Genomic DNA, 18,652 nt, shown 5'->3' with positions numbered 1-18,652 from the left:
ATTATTATTATTATTACGACAGTGAGCTTACTCTTGCCCAAATATAAGCAACAGACAGCACACAGAACATCTGAGGAGGGTGAAAGAAAACGCTTCCAGAGGCAGACTCCCCCTGGCTAGACGAGGAGAGTCTTAGGACACCTGAGGTGGAGAATGAGGGGGTAGCATATTGCGAGATTCCCTCTACATCCCTTGACGTCTTTGAATAACTTTCTATGGGGAACGATGTGCCAGGAAAAAAAAAATTCCCGCTTAATTGTGCTCCTAGCAATTAATCAATCGATGGTATTTATCGAGGGCTTACCTACTGCAGAGCACTGGACTAAGCGCTTGGGTGAACCCAATACAACAGAATTAGCAGACATGTTCCCTGCCCACGATGTGTTTCGGGTTACAGTTTAGAGACGGTTTAGCAACTCATACCAGAGACCATGGCGATCAAGGACGGAGGAAGAACGGAGAAGGATTTAATGGAGCAAAGCGGCGGGCCTGGAAGATTATACAAAACTTTGCCTGTCTCATCTTGGAACTTCCTAATTCCTTGACTGCTGGGCAGCAGCAGCATGGGAGACAGTCGAGGGCGGAGACTCATTTACCGTGCGGAAGGAGGCAATGGTAAACCATTTCCGTATTTTTACCAAGAAAACTCTATGGAAACGCTACCAGAACGACTGCAGATGGAAGTGGGGCGTTCTGGGAGAGATGTGTCCGTGGCGTCGCTGTGGGTAGGACACGCCTCGACAGTGTAAGACAACAACAAATACAACCTAATGAGGAGATAAAAGACGGCTGCTAAAGACCTTAAGCTCCTTGTGGACAAGGAACGTGCCTTCCGCCTCTCTGGCTTCGGCCTATTCCCAAGCGCTTAGCGCAGTGCTCAGCACACAGTAAACGCTCGATAAATACCATCGATCTACAGACAGCTCAGGAAAGCGACGGATAGGTCTCTCCAACGCCTCCGGAGCCTGCGGCATACACACGCAGAGCTTCCTAAATCATCCTTGGGCTGTTCACCAAGTGATGAAACCAGAACTCTATCAGGTTTAGTAGAACATAGATTTTTATTCTGAAATGATCTCTGGCCACAACAATAAAATCGAACAGATACTCACTAAACAGTCTTACTCCTGTCATCAGCTGTATAATACATACAGTATCATAGAACCGGCCACTAGGATTAAAAATCCACTACGACACAGTTAATGTGAAGTGGCGACAGCAGCATCTGACGGAACTTTATACATACATATATACACAGTCCACATTCAATCGCTTTTCACATATTTTCAGTACACACGGTTGCAGCATATTACAGTCACGTGTCTAAATCGTTGCTCGATAACAACCCAAGCCACCGCCTGGACGGAGTTGGAGCAGTGGAGCTGAGTAGTTACATTTAACTTTTTGATATATTTCCATAGCAGAGATATACAAGCCAATGCTCTTCCAATGCTACCGCGACGTTAAATCGGCCAATATTAACATCCCTCCGGGTCAGATTGTTTAAAAAAAAGTCTTCTGCTTACCAGAAATATTCTTGGTGGAAAACAATTACAAAAATGAAAGGTCTCTTTCAAACAATGCACACTCTTATTTTAAAAACAAGATTCCAATACAGCTCAATGCTACCAACGCCTAAAGTGTGTGTGGTTTTTTTTGTGTGTATTTTTTTTTAACATTCCCATTCCCAAGGAGTCCTTTCATATTACGCCAAACCAGCCATTGAGTTTAAAAGTGGCTCAAGTGCCTTGCCCCTTGTAAAAATCCCCGGCCGCTTTCAGGAGAGCCAGGTACATATATAAAAGGAATGCACTTTGGTTCATACCAAATGCCCTGATATTAATCACACTAGAAAATGAAACAGTCTGAGGTAAATTTTGCAAATACAGTTGATTTCTGTCTAATGTCAGCGTAACAAAAAAAACATCTTTTTTGTTTTTAAAAAAATCAGTCTGATGTTCAGGTACAAGAAACTAATGTTTGCCAACTTTAACCCTTTAAGCGATAGAAGTTACCGGCATGACGAAGTATTTTACCCCACGTTCGAAAGCGATTGCCTTATGGTTTCTATTAAGGCCTCTGAATAGTTAGTGGATGTTTTAAGACAAGATTACCATTAGAAGTATGTCCCATCCTTTCTAATAGTCAAAGGGTTAAAGAGGCCGGAAGGCATATGCCCTACAACATGGCATTATAACAAAGGCACATTGTTAACACTAAGGGCACAATTTATCTTCCATTGTTAAATCTACTCTGGCTTGCATCGCTGTTGTTCACTTCTTGTTGCAAGGCTTATTCTAGGGGAAACTGGAGAGGCATGAGAAAGCAACCAAGACAAGACAACACCTTGCTATTACTAAATCTGAAAACAGCTCAGACATCCCTAGACAGTGGTAACCCGTGAGACGAAGAGCTGTTTCCAAGCCAACTCCTTGCCGCCTAAGTCTCAGAGCCCTTAATAATCATTTTAAAAAACTCACATCCAAGCAAGATGCAAATTTTCTTCTTTGTTTAACTTTATAAATAAGCTAAAATAAAAAGCAGCTCTATCACTAGGTGCTGTACTATAGCAGCTTTTTTTTTAAAAAAAATGAGAGGATGTTCCATCGGATTTGGGTGGAAAAAAAACAGAAAACTTCCGCATACTATAGTTGGGCCAGAAAGTTTCCGGTTGCTTTTATGAATCAAGTTAGTCACGAGTGCTTTATTGGCATTCTAAGAATCCGATACATGAAAAGAGAAAGCTAGTGGTCTTAGCCCATTATTGATCCAAAACAAACATGGCCTCTCTTGTCGGAAATTTCTACTGAAACAGGCCGTAGGCTTCAAGACTCAAAGGGTGAGGAGGAAAGGAGGAATTGGAATCTCTGCATCTGTATTTTGCCGATTCCTTGAAAACAAATCAAAGCCAATTTGGGGGTTTTCGGAGCGAAGCATCGGTCTCCTTCATGTGAGATTTCCGGTGTTTTCCCAACTAAAACGCTACTGACCCTGTAGGAAGCAGATTATAAGATGTCCCAAGCCACTGATCTGGTGGTACCTACTCATGAGAATCGTGCACTTGAGACGTCGCTTATATATTGCACTTCCACGGAAGATCGCACAACTGTACCCATTATTCCACAAAATTCACTTTGACGAGGGGGCAAGGTGCTCTCATTTTCTAGCAAGAGAATGGAATCATTTTTCAGGGGTAGCTTTACACATTAAAGCACACATCAACACCGTTACTTTATGCACAATTCATCTCAGTCTTGGTAGAGTACTTTTTGGCAAATGTCGTGTGTGTGTGTGTGTGTGTGTGTGTGTGTGTGTGTGTGTGTGTGTGTGTACATATATATTTGTATATGTATATTTCCTGAGCATTCTTCCCCTACTATCAACCCCCATATGCCTTATGCTAAATAAAATGTTTTGTCCCGACTCCTCATGTTCAAAAAGAAGTGAAACCGTAAATTGAATGTGAAAGGAACACTTAACCGGAAACTTTCTTGGCCATTCCCGGGTACCACTCTTTAAGAATCTGTAAGGGAATCTGCAGGTGATTTCACTGCAAACAGTTCACAGGCACAGACGTCATCAACTTATTAAAGACGTTTTACCTTCCACTATAATTCTGTCTTTGAACACTCGCAAATCTTTCTATATGAGATAGCGCGTTCTTTCGAAATTCCCTTTACACACTCTTCGCTCGTCCGAAGCACATCACGGTCAGTAGAGCTCTGCTAAAATATCGAGTACTGCCACTACTCAGAAACCATTACCCTTATTCTACTATCGTTTCTCCCAACGAAGAATCTTCCCTGCTGAAACCAGGAGTAGAATTCAAAGGAAACAAGACAACTGGCATCTCAACCGTTCTTTCCCAAATCCCTTCGGCACACGTTGCAAAAAAAGAAAGCAAACCATTGAATAAAGCCCTTGAATTTTCCCTCCCTTTGGGCGGTTGTGAAATCGGTTCTCACTGAAGCGGCGGGCAGCTTTTGGAAGAAGGAATCAACCCCGGCGCGAGCTCAAAGGACTGTACGGTAGAAACGGTAAAAGGGGCGTCACGTTAGCCGATTTGAGCTTCGAGGGAAGTGAGCAAGTGAGGTTCTGATCCGAGAGCGTCGGAGAAGAGTCTCCTCCGGGCGGACGGTCCGACAGATCGGAGAGGAGAGCAGAGGGCGGTGGGTACGAGGCTCCGGGAGCCCTTCGACGACGGAGGCGGAGGTCGACTCAGGGTCGCTTAGAGATCGTTTCGACGGGCCGCACGGATGGTGGAGGCTCCAGCAACTCGGTGACAACGCGACTTCCCCTTTACAAAGGAGCCGGCCTGGCCAGATGCAGATTTACGGGAACGTGCCTCTGTTCGTCCTCAACCGCCCTCCCGCCCTCAGCTCCCCTGGCCTTAACACGTCAGCTGAATGATCATGGGCAGTTTCGATCTCGGACGGGCGGTGCTTTTTTCATTCAATTTTATTTTTTCCCTGTACATTTCGACACTGATCTCAAGAGCATGATTTTTCTCCCGTCGGTAGGATGCGGTGGCGTGGCACGAAAGGACGAGAAATCGCTCCCGTCGCCCCGGGTCCCCTCGCCCCCCCGCCACACACACACGCGCACACAAACACACACTCAGACCCGCCCAACTACCCTCCCTCGTCTCCCACCACCTCTCGATGAGCCCAGGGCAAAGTGACAGCAGGATATGCTACATCTGTGAGTAGATTCAGAGAGCAGGGCACCTCAGGCCACCTTCCTCCCTGGGCGGGGGAGGACTACCGCGTGAACCACAAAAGACGGTGGAGTTTCTGGAGCAACCGACCTGTAACGCGCGACAGCCGCGTGAGTTCCGGACCAGCGGGCCCCGCCGCCGATGTCGATGGCTCCGCCGCGCTCTGTGCGGTAAGGCTCGTCGGACTTTGAGAAAACGCGAACCGTTTTCCAAGAGAAGTGTAAAAACTTACAGAGCGCCGCCCCCGACGTCGTCCTGTATAAAAACCGAGAAACGAGCGACTCTCTGCAGCCACGACGGGGGCTTCCGCGGAGACGCGGGCGGAGAGGGTCGGCGAGCCGGGGGATGAGCGGGGCGGAGCGACTCTCCCCCGGCCCGGCCGGGGCTCGGCGAGGGAGGCGGGGGCGGGGTTCAGCTGACCAGTTTGGGCAAGACCGTCCTCTGCTGAATGTTGCCGTTGGCGTCGGTCATCTGCGCCAGGCTAGTCCTCAGTTTGGCGGCGGAGCCGGAGGGGGGAGGTAACTTGGAAATGGAGGTGATAGCACCGGTGGTCTCGGGGGCCCGCCGGACCGCGGGTTTGTCCGCCGTGGGGGGCTTGGGCAGGCGCCGCCTGAGCCAGGGGTGGCGCAGGGCCTGCCCCGGGCTCAGACGCAAGGCGGGGTCCCACTCCAGACACTGTTTCAAGAAGTCGAGGAAGAGGGGGTCGTCGCAGCCCTTGAGCGCCTTGGCCCAGTCCCGGCTCTCCGGGGGCCCCCGCAGCTTCCCCCTGCGCGAGCGGCCCCCGTTGAGGACCACCGACCCGTCGGACAGGGTGGTCACGGCGCAGTAGCGGGGGTAGCCCTTGGAGCTGACGAAGTTCTTGGCCCGCTTGGAGGCGTCCAGCAGCTTCGGGGCGGGCATCCCTAGCAGTTCGATCATGCAGGCCAGCTGGTCCCCCTCGTCCTCACCCGGCAGGAGCGGGTAGCCAGTGAGGAGCTCGGCCAGGATGCAGCCCAGGCTCCACATGTCGATGGGCATCCCGTAGCGGGCCCCCAGGATGACCTCCGGGGCCCGGTAGAAGCGCGACTGGATGTAGGTGTAGACGCGCTGGTGCTCGTAGCAGCTGGAGCCGAAGTCGATCACCTTGATGCCGCTGCGGCCCTGCTGCTTGAGCAGGATGTTCTCCGGCTTCAGGTCGCAGTGGATGATCCGGTTGCGGTGCAGGGCCTCCAGGCACTGCAGGATCGAGTGGGCGAACTTGCGGACCAGCGGCAGGCTGAACCCCTGGAACTTGTTCTTCTTGATCAGCTCGTAGAGGTTCATGCTCAGCAGCTCGAAGGTCATGCAGATGTGGTTGCGGAAGGTGAAGCTCTCCAGCATGTGGATGACGTTCATGCTGTTGTCCCGGTCCTGCTTGCGGAGGTGCTCCAGGATGCGGATCTCCTCGGCGGCCTGCCGGTGGAACCGCTTCTCGTTCCGCACCATCTTCAGGGCCACGTGGTGCTGGGCCTTGTGGTCGAAGGCCTTCACCACCTGGCCGAAGCTGCCTTTGCCGATCACCTTGAGGACCTCGTAGCGGTAAGCCACGTGGTCGTGGGGGACCTGCACGTAGGAGCCCTGGTCGTCGTCGTAGCCGCCGTTGTTGGGGCCCCCCGCCGCGCCCGCCCGCTTCTTGGCGTTGGGCCCCAGGAAGTAGATCTCGGGGTAGGCGGCGATCTCGTGCTGCTCGAAGGCCGTCAGCTTCTGCAGGTACTGCTTCACGGCCTGCTCCGGGGTCAGGGCCGCGGGCTTGGGCCGCCCGCCGCCCTCCGCCGACTTGAGGGACCCGGCGCTCCCCTGTCTCCTGTGCGCGCCGTCCGGGTGGCGGTCCGCCGGCGCCGCGGGCGGGCCGGGCTTTCCGACGGGCGTCAGCCCGTTGGGTTGGGCGGTCAGGACGGCCCGCTTGTTACTGCCGTCTTCGAAGAGCTGCTGGACCTGGATCTGTCCGTGGCCGCCGACGTGCGGGTGGTCGCTCATCGCGTGCCTGCTCACGCCCACCTGGAAGGCAAAACACAGAGCCGGCGGTCAGAGGTCCGCCAACAGTGAGATTCGCGTGTCCCGCGGGGACGCGGACTGTGATTCCTCCTAATCCGTCGATGGGTCCGACTGAGCGCTTATTCCAGGCAGAGCACGGGGCCATGGCAGACGTTGCTACCCCGCACAGAACGAAGAACACGGCCAACGGATTCCCGGTCGGACCGCCCCTTCAAAGCCACCGCCAACCCACCCGCCGGCGGATGAAGCGTTTCAAGTCCCGGCGGGGGGCAGGGAGGGTGCACGACTGGAGGAGAGCGGGAGGGAAGGCCAGGTTAGACACCGCTCAGTTCTCGGGAGAAAGCTGTTCCCATTCCACCTCAACTTTTGGCCAATTACTGTATTCCTTAAGCACCTACTGGGGGCTAAGCCCTTTGCTAGCTATGACTCCTCCCGGGGAATCCCATCCTCCCAGCCCTCCCAGGGAATTCTGCCCGCTTTTTCCAACAGACGGGCAGCGTCCGTCTTCTGGTCGACCACAGAAAGGCGTTGGCAGGGGCGAGCGGTTTCCTATTTAAAGACCGATTCCTGAACCGGATGGCCCAAGTTTTCCTTGGTCTGGCCCCTAATCGATGTCTAAAACATTTTCCTCAGTGCCACGGCCATTTAAGGTCACGGCAATCTGACCGACGGTTGCTTCGCTTAGTCCACGGACTCTGAGGAAGTAAGTAACTGACTGAGCTGTAGGGAAACTATACTCTGCAACAGGAAATACAACGTAAGCTTTCCATTACGTACATATATTTTAAGGGTATTGGTTTAGTGCTTGACGGACGCACTACGCTAGGCACAGCCCCCGTGTCCCGCGAGGGGCTCACGGTCTTAATCCCCGTTGACAGGCACAGAGGAGTAGAGTGACAGGCCTGACGTCACACAGCCGACAAATGCCGGTGCCGGGATCAGAACCCAGGTCCTCTGGCTCCCGGGCCTCGGCTCTTTCCTCTGGGCCATGCTGCTTCGGTACTTCAGTGGCGTATGATGTACCTCCGGCATTCCTGTGACAAGAACTCCCACAGTATACATTTCCACTTCCTTCAGAAGCCCTGAGATCCAGATCTAAACACGCTGGCATATTCCCTTCAGGGTCAGAAATGGGCCGAGTCCCCTTAGACAGCTATTCTGACTCTGAAGTGAGACTTTTATAGTTTGTGTTTCCTGAAACAAAATATTGTCCCAGTGGCTTTGAAGACAGGAGTCTGTAGAGCCAGATAGGAAGTTTGATCACTTCAGTTCTTGGAAAGCAGAGTTTGCGATGACTGCAGTTAAAACAGAGGGTTTTTGCCCTCTAAGCTTGGTAGACGTCTAATAAGGGCCCGGATTTCTGGCGTCGTTCAGCACTGTTTACAGTGAAGATAACTTTACCCTGTGACAGTTTCGGGGGGAGCTTTGAGAAAATAAGTGGGAGGAAATGAAAAGCTGGATTGGAGAGGCGAGACCAAACTGCATACCGTAAACTTCCCACTTCTTTAAGTAGTTTACCCTCTGGGAGACGAAAGCCCCGAGTGAGTTGCATCATATTCCATGACCAGGCAAACTCCTTTTTCTTCTTTATGCACCACCTCATTGACATTAAGAGGCCAAAGGGCCTGAAAATTAAACCATCACAATTCCTCCCAGAGAGGTGATTCCACCACAGGAGTAGAAGAACCCGGCAGAACGGCCTGGGGAAGGCCTGCATCGCCCAAGAAAGAAATAACCGCTGGTCTCACCGTCTGACTCTCTTCACTCTTTTATGAGTTAGGAATTAGGTTGAGGGGGTTTATCATTACCATTATTATTAGAAGTACTAGTAGTATTGCTTTCCCAGTTTAATTAAAAGACAAAAGTACAGAACGGTTTTACGATACTAACCTCAAATCTAGCTTTCTAGTTAACTGTCTGAAATGTTCACTAGATGCTCATGCTAATTCCCTTGGTGACTTTTAACCAAAAAAATCAAAAATAAAATAAAACCACACCCAAATGAAAACTACCAGAGAAATGACAGGCAACTCTGGTGTTTAAGGTCATCGGATCTTAAAGGCTCACGCCGTAGCGACCTCGGACTACAAAGTAAACGATGGTTGCATATAAATGCTCTCTAGAAATTGTTATACGTGAAAAATAACATACTAGGGAGCCAGAGACAAGATCTGAGGGTAATTGATGAAAGCCTTGGATTGTGAGCCCCGTGGGGGACAGGTACTTTTTCCATCTTGATTATCTTGTACCTACTCCAGTGGGCAGGGAATGTGTCTGTTTATTGTTGTACTGTCCTCTCCCGAGCACTTAGTACAGCGCTCTGCACAGAGTAAGCGCTCAAGAAATACCACTGAGTGAATGAATCTTGAGCACCTAGTAAGCGCTTACTAAATACCATCATTATTAGTCCGCAGAGATAGTAAAAAATAAAGTTCTTACGATGATGGTATTTGGTAAGCGCTTACTATGTGCCAGGCACCGGTTCTAAGCGCTGGGGAGGATACAAGCTCATCAGGTTGGACACAGTCCCCGTCCCTCATGGAACTCACAGTCTTAGTCCCCATTTTACAGATGAGGGGACCGAGGCACAGAGAAATGAAGGGCCTCGCACAGGGTCCCCCGGCAGGCGAGTGGCCGAGCCAGGATTAGAACTCAGGTCTTTCCGACTCCCAGGCTCCTGCTCTATCCACCAGGCAACGCTGCTTCTCTTGAGTTCTTAGTTCCAACTCTGAAGGAATCTGACAAGTCCGAAAGCGGTGGCTCTAAGTTCTCACTCTGCAATTGAAAAACTGCCAAAGCGAATAATAATAATACTACTAAATAATAATTGTGGTATTTGTTAGGCGCTTACTCTATACCAAGCACTGTACTAAGCACCGGGGTCAATATAGGACAGTCAGGCCAGACACGGTCTTGGGCCCATGGGGGTGGAGGGGGTGGGGAGGGAGGGGATCCTACTGTAAAGAGGAGGGACAGCAAGTATTTAATCCCCATTTCACAGAGAAGGAAACTGAACACAGAGAAGTTAGGTGACTTGCCCAAGGTCCTTCAGCAGATCAGCTGGTGGAGTAAGAGTCAGAACCCAGGTCCCCTAATTCCCCCAATATCCATGCTCTTTCCACTAGGCCATTTGTTAGGCGCTTCTCAAAAATACTTCCACAGCCCTCTGAGAACACTGAAAAACTATAATAATATGAATAACAGTAATAGAGCCAATAACAATAATAACATTCGTTAGGTGCCTCCTAGGTGCCAAGCGCTGTACTAAGTGCCGGGGTAAATACGAGATAATCAGGGTGGACACAGTCCCTGTCCCAGGTGGAGAGTTCACAATTTAAATAGGAAAGAGAAGAGCTCTTTGATCCCCATTTTACAGAGGACGAAATTGAGGCACAGAGGAGTCAAGTGATTAGTCCCCGGTCACAAAGCAGGCAGAGCTGGAATCCCAGCCCAGATCCTCTGATTCCCCAGCCCAAGTTCTTTCCACTAGGCCAAGTGGCTTCCAAAAATAAACCCGGGTATCTAAAAAAGCCGTCTGCTACCACAGATTATTTCACTGTGCGGGGTACCTCTGACTCACAACGAAGGACTTTTTCTTTTTTTTAATTTCACAAGTCACACAAAACCAGGGCATTTAAAATTACGAAAATACGATCTAAACTAGCTTGGCGATCTGACCGCTGACCGTACTAATCTCAGAATTCCTTAATCTACAGCACAGACTGCTTCCGATTCTTCGGAGCACTGATGTTTTGGGGTGACCTTAAGTTACGACAAGCCGCCTTCCTGAGGTACAGACGGAGGCACAGTTGAGTGATCTCGGAAGGGGTCACGTCCAGGAAGACGTGCCATCGTAGCCCCATTTCTCACACCAACTCTCTCTGGGTCCCCGATTCCGTGCTTGGCACACGGTAAGCTCTTAACACATTCATTCATTCATTCATCCAATCGTATTTATTGAGCGCTTACTGTGTGCAGAGCACTGTACTAAGCGCTTGGGAAGTCCAAGTTGGCAACATCTAGAGGCGGTCCCTACCCAACAGCGGGCTCACAGTCTAGAAGGGGGAGACGGACAACAAAACGAAACATATTAACAAAATAAAATAAATAGAATAAATATGTACAAATAAAATAAAGAGTAATAAATATGTACAAACATAAATACATATATACAGGTGCTGTGGGGAGGGGAAGGAGGTAAGGCGGGGGGGAGGGGGAGGAGAGGGAGAGGAAGGAGGGGGCCTTCATACCATTACCATCATACTCTCATCTGCTGAATGGAACCGCTACCCATATCTTGGCTTCCCTAAGATTTGGGAACCATAATCATGCTATTAATAATATGTGTTAAGCACTTAATATATGCCATGCACTGTACTAAGCGTCGAGGTAGATACGAGACATAGTCGCTGTCCCACACGGGGTACACAGTTCTAAGTACAAGGAGTATTCTAGACTGTGAGCCCGCTGTTGGGTAGGGACCGTCTCTATATGTTGCCAACTTGTACTTCCCAAGCGCTTAGTACAGCGCTCTGCACACAGTAAGCGCTCAATAAATACGATTGAATGAATGAGTATCTGGCAAAGGCACTTGGCTCTCCTAGGACACCGCGGTGGTGTTTTCGTAAATCTTTAGGCTAAGGAAAATCCAGATTGGGGCATCAACCGTGAACTGGCACAGATACCCAAATTGTTCCTCCGGACCCCAAGGCGTGCCGTATCCAAATTGGCCCGCGTTATGGGACAAACATTGCCTACTGATAATGTAGCCAGAAGACGGAGGAAACACACGTGCTACGGCAGAACTGTTCCAAATTCATTCCTTCAATTGTATTTCCTGAGCGCTTACTGCGTGCAGAGCACCGTACCAAGCGCTTGGAAAGTACAGTTCAGCAACAAATCGAGACAATCCCCACCCACCAACGGGTTCACAGCCTAGAAGATGAAGATCACTACAAAAGTGCTAAATATTGTGTTACCTCTGGAGGAGCTGCATGGCCTACTGGAAAGGGCACGAGGCTGGGAGTGAGAAGGCCTGGGTTCTAATCCTGCCTGCCAGTTGCCTGCTGTGTGACCTTAGTCACTTAACTTCTCTGGGCCTCGGTTTCCTCATCCACAAAATGGGGATTCAGTGCCTGTTTAGAATACTAATAATAGAGAAGCAGCATGGCTCAGTGGAAAGAGCACGGGCTTTGGAGTCAGAGGCCATGGGTTCGAATCCTGACTCCGCCACATGTCTGCTGTGTGACCTTGGGCAAATCACTTAACTTCTCGGAGCCTCAGTTACCTCATCTGTAAAATGGGGATGAAGACTGTGAGCCCCACGTGGGACGACCTGATCACCTTGTATCCCCCCCAGCGCTTAGAACAGTGCTTTGCACATAGTAAGCGCTTAACACATGCCATCATCTTTATTATTATTATTACTAATAATAACGATAATGATTGCGGTATTTGTTAAGAGCTATATGCCAGGTTCTCTAGGCGCTGTACGCTCTGGGGTGAACACGAGCAAAGCTGGTGGGACACCGACACTGCCCCAATTTACGGATGAGGTAACCGAGGCACAGAGAACTGAAGTGGCTTGCCCAGGATCACACTGCAGACAAGTGGCAGAGCCAGGATTAGAACCCAACTCCTTCTGACTCCCAGGCTATGCTGCTTCTCCCCTCCTACTTGGACTGTGAACTCTACTTGGGACAGGGACTGTGTCTGACCTGATTAATCTGTATCGACCCCAGTGCTTGACAGATAGTAGCAAATACTGTAATAATAATAATAATAATTTTGGGTTGAAAATCAGAATCAATCAATGGTATTGATAGAACACTTACTCTGCGCAGAGCACCGTACTAAGCGCTTGGGAGAGTACAATGCAACAGGGCTGCTGGACATGCCCCCCGCCCACAATGAGCTTAATCTTAATCCTTCACTAGTCTCCCACACAAAAGTGACCCTACAACGTGGGTGAGGGAAGCCAGATTTTAAGCTCTTGTGACAAGATCATCTTCCCCTCCTCCCTGCCCTGGCTTTTTCCATCCTTGTTAAATATAGCTCTTCCCAGGTCTAATTTCCGTAATTCAAAAATAAGGACTTCAGTAGCCCGTGACATCAGCAGGTGTATGCATTAATGAACCTATGTATACACGCATAGTCACAAACACACACACACACACAACACACACACACACACACACACACACAGAAAGTTATCATTCCTAAAGCACATTAGAATAATCAACATCAAGTTTGCTCCCCACATTTGATGGTACACAGAGAATTGTGCCACATTTTCTACCCCGCACACCTAAAATGCGTTTCCTCACACAAAGGTACCGCAGGTACGCAGCGCAACAGGTTCCCAACAAGCAAAGTGTCTCTCTCTTTTCCACACCTGACACCTTCCCCCAAATCCATTAGCTTTTCATCCTAGAGATGAAAACCTCTATTCGCCTCTAATCAAGAAAAGCACAGCCACACAAGTTAACATAAAACCGAACTCCGGCTACACGCGGAACACGCCTTCCTTCGTCTAAACACCAATTATAGCCCGGCCACGTTTGCTACAGCGTCCCGTGCGTGAACGCCTACTAAAAACCACCCGATCAGGAAAAAAAAAAAAACCACCCTTAAATCTAATTTAGAAAGCCTCTTTTAATAACCCTGCTCCGAAACAGACCTATTTTGTGATTCTCCAACGCAGCACAGCACCTTCTAAGTAGTTCCGACTTGCTTAATCCGTTCCTTGACCTGTCCTTTCACCTTCAGACGGGTCAGGGCCACTAACATCTTTGGAGGGCGATGCCGTCCTGACGGACTGCAGAGCGATGGGCAATTTCTACTAGGGGAAAAACAAGTGGGTTCCCTTTCACGTGGACCCCCACGGTCACCTCTCCCGGGGTAACAGGCCAGGCCTGCACCGTTGCCCGTTTATGAATTCTATTTTTGAGAAACGATAAACGCCGGGACACCTCGGTATCGGACCCTCCCTCCCAAGGACCCAAGGAGGCCCCTTCCTCCAAGACTGAATTTGGCAAAACAAGGTCAGTCAGTCCATCGCGTTTATTGGGCGCTTACAGTGTGCAGAGCACTGTGCTGAGCCCTGACAACAGAACAGTAAACAGACACATTCCCAGCCCACAACCAGCTTACAGTCTGGGGGTGGAGGGGGTCGTCTGGGGGGGAGACATCTCCCAGAAAATGCCAGTGGATTCTGGAGAAAGTACCTCCGAACCTCTTCTCCCCCTCCCTGATCCATCCGTGGGAAGAGAGAAGAGAAGGAACGGGCGCTACCCACCCCTCTAGACCGTAAGCTCGTCGTGGGCAGGGACGGAGTCTGTTTATTGTCGCATCGTACTCTCCCAGGCGCTTAGTACAGTGCTCTGCACCTACTGGCCGCTCAATAAATACGACTGAATGAATCCCGATTTCCCAAGGAGCCCAGCCAGCCCACGTGCATCTTGGCGAGGCCTGGGCGAAATGTCTGCCCCCAATCCCCTCCAAAATGGGAGGGTATCCGCTTGGACTACGGTCCGACTGCAGGTCACCCAGAAGGATGCTTTGCTTTCCTTCCTGCTGCTTATATACATAATGTGTATATATATCTACAATATATATTTACATTTTAATTACAGTGTTCCTGGAGACCAAACCAGGAACCACCATAAAACAGGCTTCCTCCACGCAGAGCTCAATTGGCGGGTTCCCTCCTGGGACGGTGTCCGACCTGATTAGCTTGTATCCACCCCAGCGCTTAGTACAGTGTTTGGCTATAGTAAGCACTTAACAGATATCATCATCATTATTATTATTATTATTAATAATAATAGCAGTAGTAGTATGGGATGGGGGGTGGGGGGGAGAATCTGGGCTTGGCGTTGAAGCTTATACCCAGAACTACTAATAAATCCCTGGGCCATGGGAGGTTGGGGGGAGAGGGAGGATGGAGAGGGAGGGGGGGATTCTGGGCTTGGCACTGAAGCTTATATGTAGGACTACTGATAAATCCCTGGGCCACGGGAGGTTGGGGGGAGAGGGAGGATGGAGAGGGAGGATGGAGGGGAATGGGGAGGAAGAGGATTGGGGGGTCAGAAGAGGATGGAAGGGGGGGGAAAAGGATGGGGGTCGGGGGAGGATGGAGGGGGAAGGGGTGGAAAAGGATGGGGGTCGGGGGACGATGAAGGGGGAAGGGGTGGGAGGATGGAGGGGGAAATGGGAAAGGGGTGGGGGAGGATAGAGGGTTGGGGAAGGAGAGGAGGGGGAAATAGGAAAGGGATGGGGGATGGGGGAGGAAGGCAAGGGAAAGCAAGGAGGGGGAAGGGGTGGGAGAGGATGGCGGGGTCAAGGGAGAAGGGGAGGACGAGGTCGGGAGGACGAGGTGGGGAGGGGGTGGGAGAGGATGGGGGGTCGGGGGAGAAGGGGAAAGGGGTGGAAGAGGATGGGGGTGGTCGGGGGGAGGGAGAGGATGGGGGCGGGGAGGAGGGGAAAGGGGTGGAGGAGGATGGGGTGGTCGGGGGGAGAGGCGGGGAAGGCGGGGAGGGGGAGGGGTTGGGAGAGGATGGGGTCGGGGGAGGAGGGGAAAAGGGTGGAGGGGAGGGGAAGGGGAGATGGGGAGGGAAGAGGATGGGGGTCAGGGGAGGAGGAGGAGGTGGGGGAGGATGGGGGTCGGGGGTGGAGGAGGAGGGGGGAGGGAAGAGGATGAGGGTCAAGGGAGGAGGAGGAGGAGGTGGGAGAGGATGGGGGGTCGGGGGTGGAGGAGGAGGGGAGGGGGAGGGAAGAGGATGGGGGGTCAAGGGAGGTAGGGGAGGAGGAGGAGGAGGAGGAGGTGCGACAGGATCGGGGGTCGGGGGAGGAGGGGAAAGGGGTGGAGGAGGAGGGAAGAGGAGGAGGAGGAGGAGGAGGAGGAGAGGAGGAGGAGGGAGGGGAGGAAGTGATGGCGGGCAGGAGGAAGTTGCGGGCTGGTCTCACCGTGGCGGAGCGCAGGGGCGGCAGGGGCCCGGGCGGCGGAGGAGCCGGAGCCGGAGCCGGCGGCGGGGGCGGGGGCGGGGGCCGGGGGGACGGCGGGCACGGGGGGCCCGGGGGGGACGGCGGGGACTGCGGCGCGGGGCCCCCGGGGGAGGAGGGCGCCCGCAGGCCCCGGGACCCCGAGCCCCCTCCCCCTCCTCCTCCTCCTCCTCCTGCGGCGGCGGCGGCGGCGGCGGCTGCTCCTCCTCGGCCTAAGGGCGGAGACAAAAGCCGGACGGTCAGCGCGGGGGCAGGCGGACGGGCGGGCGGAGGGACGGGCGGGCGGGCGGTTGGTTCCCGCGGGGAGGGGTTACCGGGGTTACCGGGGTTACCGGGGTTACCGGGGTTCCATGGGGGCGGGGTCCGGCCCCCGGCCCATCCATCCATCCGTCCGTCCCTCCCTCCCTCCCCCTCGGTGCTTACCGGGCGGGCCGGGGCCGGGGCCGGGGCCGGGGCCGGGGCCGGAGGGTTTTCGGGCTAACATGCGGGCGGGCCGGGCGGGCCGGGCGGGGTCTTGGGGGGCATTTCAGGGCGGGGCCCCCCGGGCCCCCCGGGGCCCCCGCCCCCTCCGGCCCCGGGCCCCGGCGCGGACCCCCGGCCCGGGCGCATCCCAGGCCCCCCAAACAGGCCGGCCGACGGATGGACGGACACACACACGGACACACACACAGTCACAGACACACACACACCGAGTCACAGACACACACACTCACAGCCCCAGACAGGCGCCGGGCTCCGCCCCTCGGCCCGCCCTCCTCCTCTCCCTCCTCTTCCTCCGCCCCCCCCACCCCGATAACCCCGCCCCACGACTCGCTCACACGGACCCACACGGACACACACGCACACACAGATAGGCGGACACAGACAGGGGGACACACGCACACAGAGGGACACACACGGGGACACACACAGACAAGGACACACCGACGGGGACACACACAGACAGAGGGTCACACACACAGACAGGGACACGGACACACAGACAGAGGGTCACACACAGACAGGGACACACACACACACACACACACACACACACACACACATACATACATACACGTAAGCAGTCCCGGAGGTGCAGGCCGCCCTCCCCGGATAAATGATCTGCAGAGACACCCCCCACCCCCTCTCCCCCCGCCCCCCTCCTCACACCCTGACACACACACACAGACACAAACACAAGGGCTCCTACGGAGATCCAAGCGGTCCTTCCCGGATAAATGATCTGCAGAGACCCTCCCTCCAAATTCTCTGCACCGCCCGCCTTTCTCCCTAACCTTAAGCCACCCCCTGTCCCCCTAAAACTCTCTGCACAGCCCCCTCTTCCCCCTAGCCTTCCCCTGTCCCCTCCTTCCAAATTCTCTGCACCGCCCCCCTCTTCTCCCTAACCTCAAATCACCCCCTGTCCCCCTAAAACTCTCTGCACAGCCCCCTCTTCTCCCTAACCTTAAACTGCCCCCTCTCCCTTGTCCCCTCCCTCCAAATTCTCTGTCCCGCCCCCCTCTTCTCCCTAACCTTAAGCCACCCCCTGTCCCCCTAAAACTCTCTGCACAGCCCCTTCTTCTCCCTAACCTTCACCTGTCCCCTCCCTCCAAATTCTCTGCACTGCCCCCCTCTTCTCCCTAACCTCAAACCACCCCTGTCCCCCTAAAACTCTCTGCACAGCCCCCTCTTCTCCCTAACCTTAAACTGCCCCCTCTCCCTTGTCCCCTCCCTCCAAATTCTCTGTCCCGCCCCCCTCTTCTCCCTAACCTTAAGCCACCCCCGTCCCCCTAAAACTCTCTGCACAGCCCCTTCTTCTCCCTAACCTTCACCTGTCCCCTCCCTCCAAATTCTCTGCACTGCCCCCCTCTTCTCCCTAATCTCAAACCACCCCTGTCCCCCTAAAACTCTCTGCACAGCCCCCTCTTCTCCCTAACCTCAAACCACCCCGTCTCCCTCAAACTCTCTGCACAGCCCCCTCTCCCCTGTCCCCTCACTCCAAATTCTCTGCACCGCCCCCCTCTTCTCCCTAACCTTAAGCCACCCCCTGTCCCCCTAAAACTCTCTGCACAGCCCCCTCTTCTCCCTAACCTTAAACTGCCCCCCTCCCCGTCCCCTCCCCGCCAAACTCTCTGCACAGCCCCCTCCTCTTCCTAACCTTAACCCATCCCCTGTCCCCTACCCCCTCTCCACCCCCCAACCCTCTGCACAGCCCCCCTCCTCTTCCTAACCTTAAACCGCCCCCTCCAAGAGAGACGTGCTCGGTTGCCCCCCAAAACATCTGGACAGCCTCTACCCCCTGCAACATCTGCTCAACCCCCTCCGCACATACACACGCAAACACGCGTATGCACAAACGTCCACACAGACAGTCGGGCCCCCAGATTCAGAACCCCCACTCCAAATAAACGATCTGCAAAGCCCCCACTCCTCCCAGATCTTCCAAATTTTTCTGCAGAGAGCATCCTCTCCGGCCCTCCTCCCCCCCAAAAAGAACTCTCTGCAGAGCCCCCTTCCTCACCACCAGCTCTAAGACCAGCGACCCGCCTCCCCTGTCCCCCAAAGAGAGACCAGCTCGGCCGACCCCCCAACCCCGGCACATCTGGACAGCCCCCGCCCCCCAAAACCTCTGCTCAACCCCTGCCGCTTCCCAAACACAAATGCGAGCTCGTCGAGGACGAGGGAATATGCCCGTTTGTAATGTTGTACTGTCCTCTCCCTAGCGCTCGGCAGAGTGCCCTGCACACCGTAAGCGCTCAATAAATAGGATGGAATGAAGGAATGAGCGGATTGTCGCTTTCCTCTCCCCAGGCCTCGGGGCAGAGCACCCCAACCTCTTCAGGGCTATTTATCAAACAAGCCCAAATCGCTCCCAGGCCTCTGTCAGAGAGCCAGATTCCCAAAGGACTCAGCCCAGCCAAAACCCGGGGTCATCCCGAC

At 53.3% G+C, this 18,652-nt stretch overlaps 1 protein-coding gene across 1 annotated transcript; it reads right to left on the bottom strand.

Moving 5' to 3' along the window:
• Positions 1-1,042: 1,042 nt before the first annotated feature.
• Positions 1,043-15,716, bottom strand: DYRK2 (dual specificity tyrosine phosphorylation regulated kinase 2). Its single transcript, XM_038756435.1, has 2 exons — positions 15,698-15,716; positions 1,043-6,733 (listed from the first exon to the last, which is right to left on the bottom strand). The coding sequence occupies exon 2, from the start codon at positions 6,710-6,712 to the stop codon at positions 5,129-5,131; it is 1,584 nt and encodes a 527-aa protein (XP_038612363.1). The 5' UTR covers positions 6,713-6,733; positions 15,698-15,716; the 3' UTR covers positions 1,043-5,128.
• Between the last annotated feature and the right edge of the window lie 2,936 nt (positions 15,717-18,652).

Source organism: Tachyglossus aculeatus, chromosome 14 (genome assembly GCF_015852505.1).
Source record: "Tachyglossus aculeatus isolate mTacAcu1 chromosome 14, mTacAcu1.pri, whole genome shotgun sequence".
NCBI lineage: Eukaryota > Metazoa > Chordata > Mammalia > Monotremata > Tachyglossidae > Tachyglossus > Tachyglossus aculeatus.
The sequence above is the reverse complement of the archived record's forward strand: the minus strand, read 5'-3'. Positions and strand labels throughout refer to the sequence as shown.

Coding starts and splice junctions, on each gene's coding strand:
- DYRK2 (XM_038756435.1), bottom strand. CDS start 6,712: ATGAGCGACCACCCGCACGTCGGCGGCCACGGACAGATCCAGGTCCAG.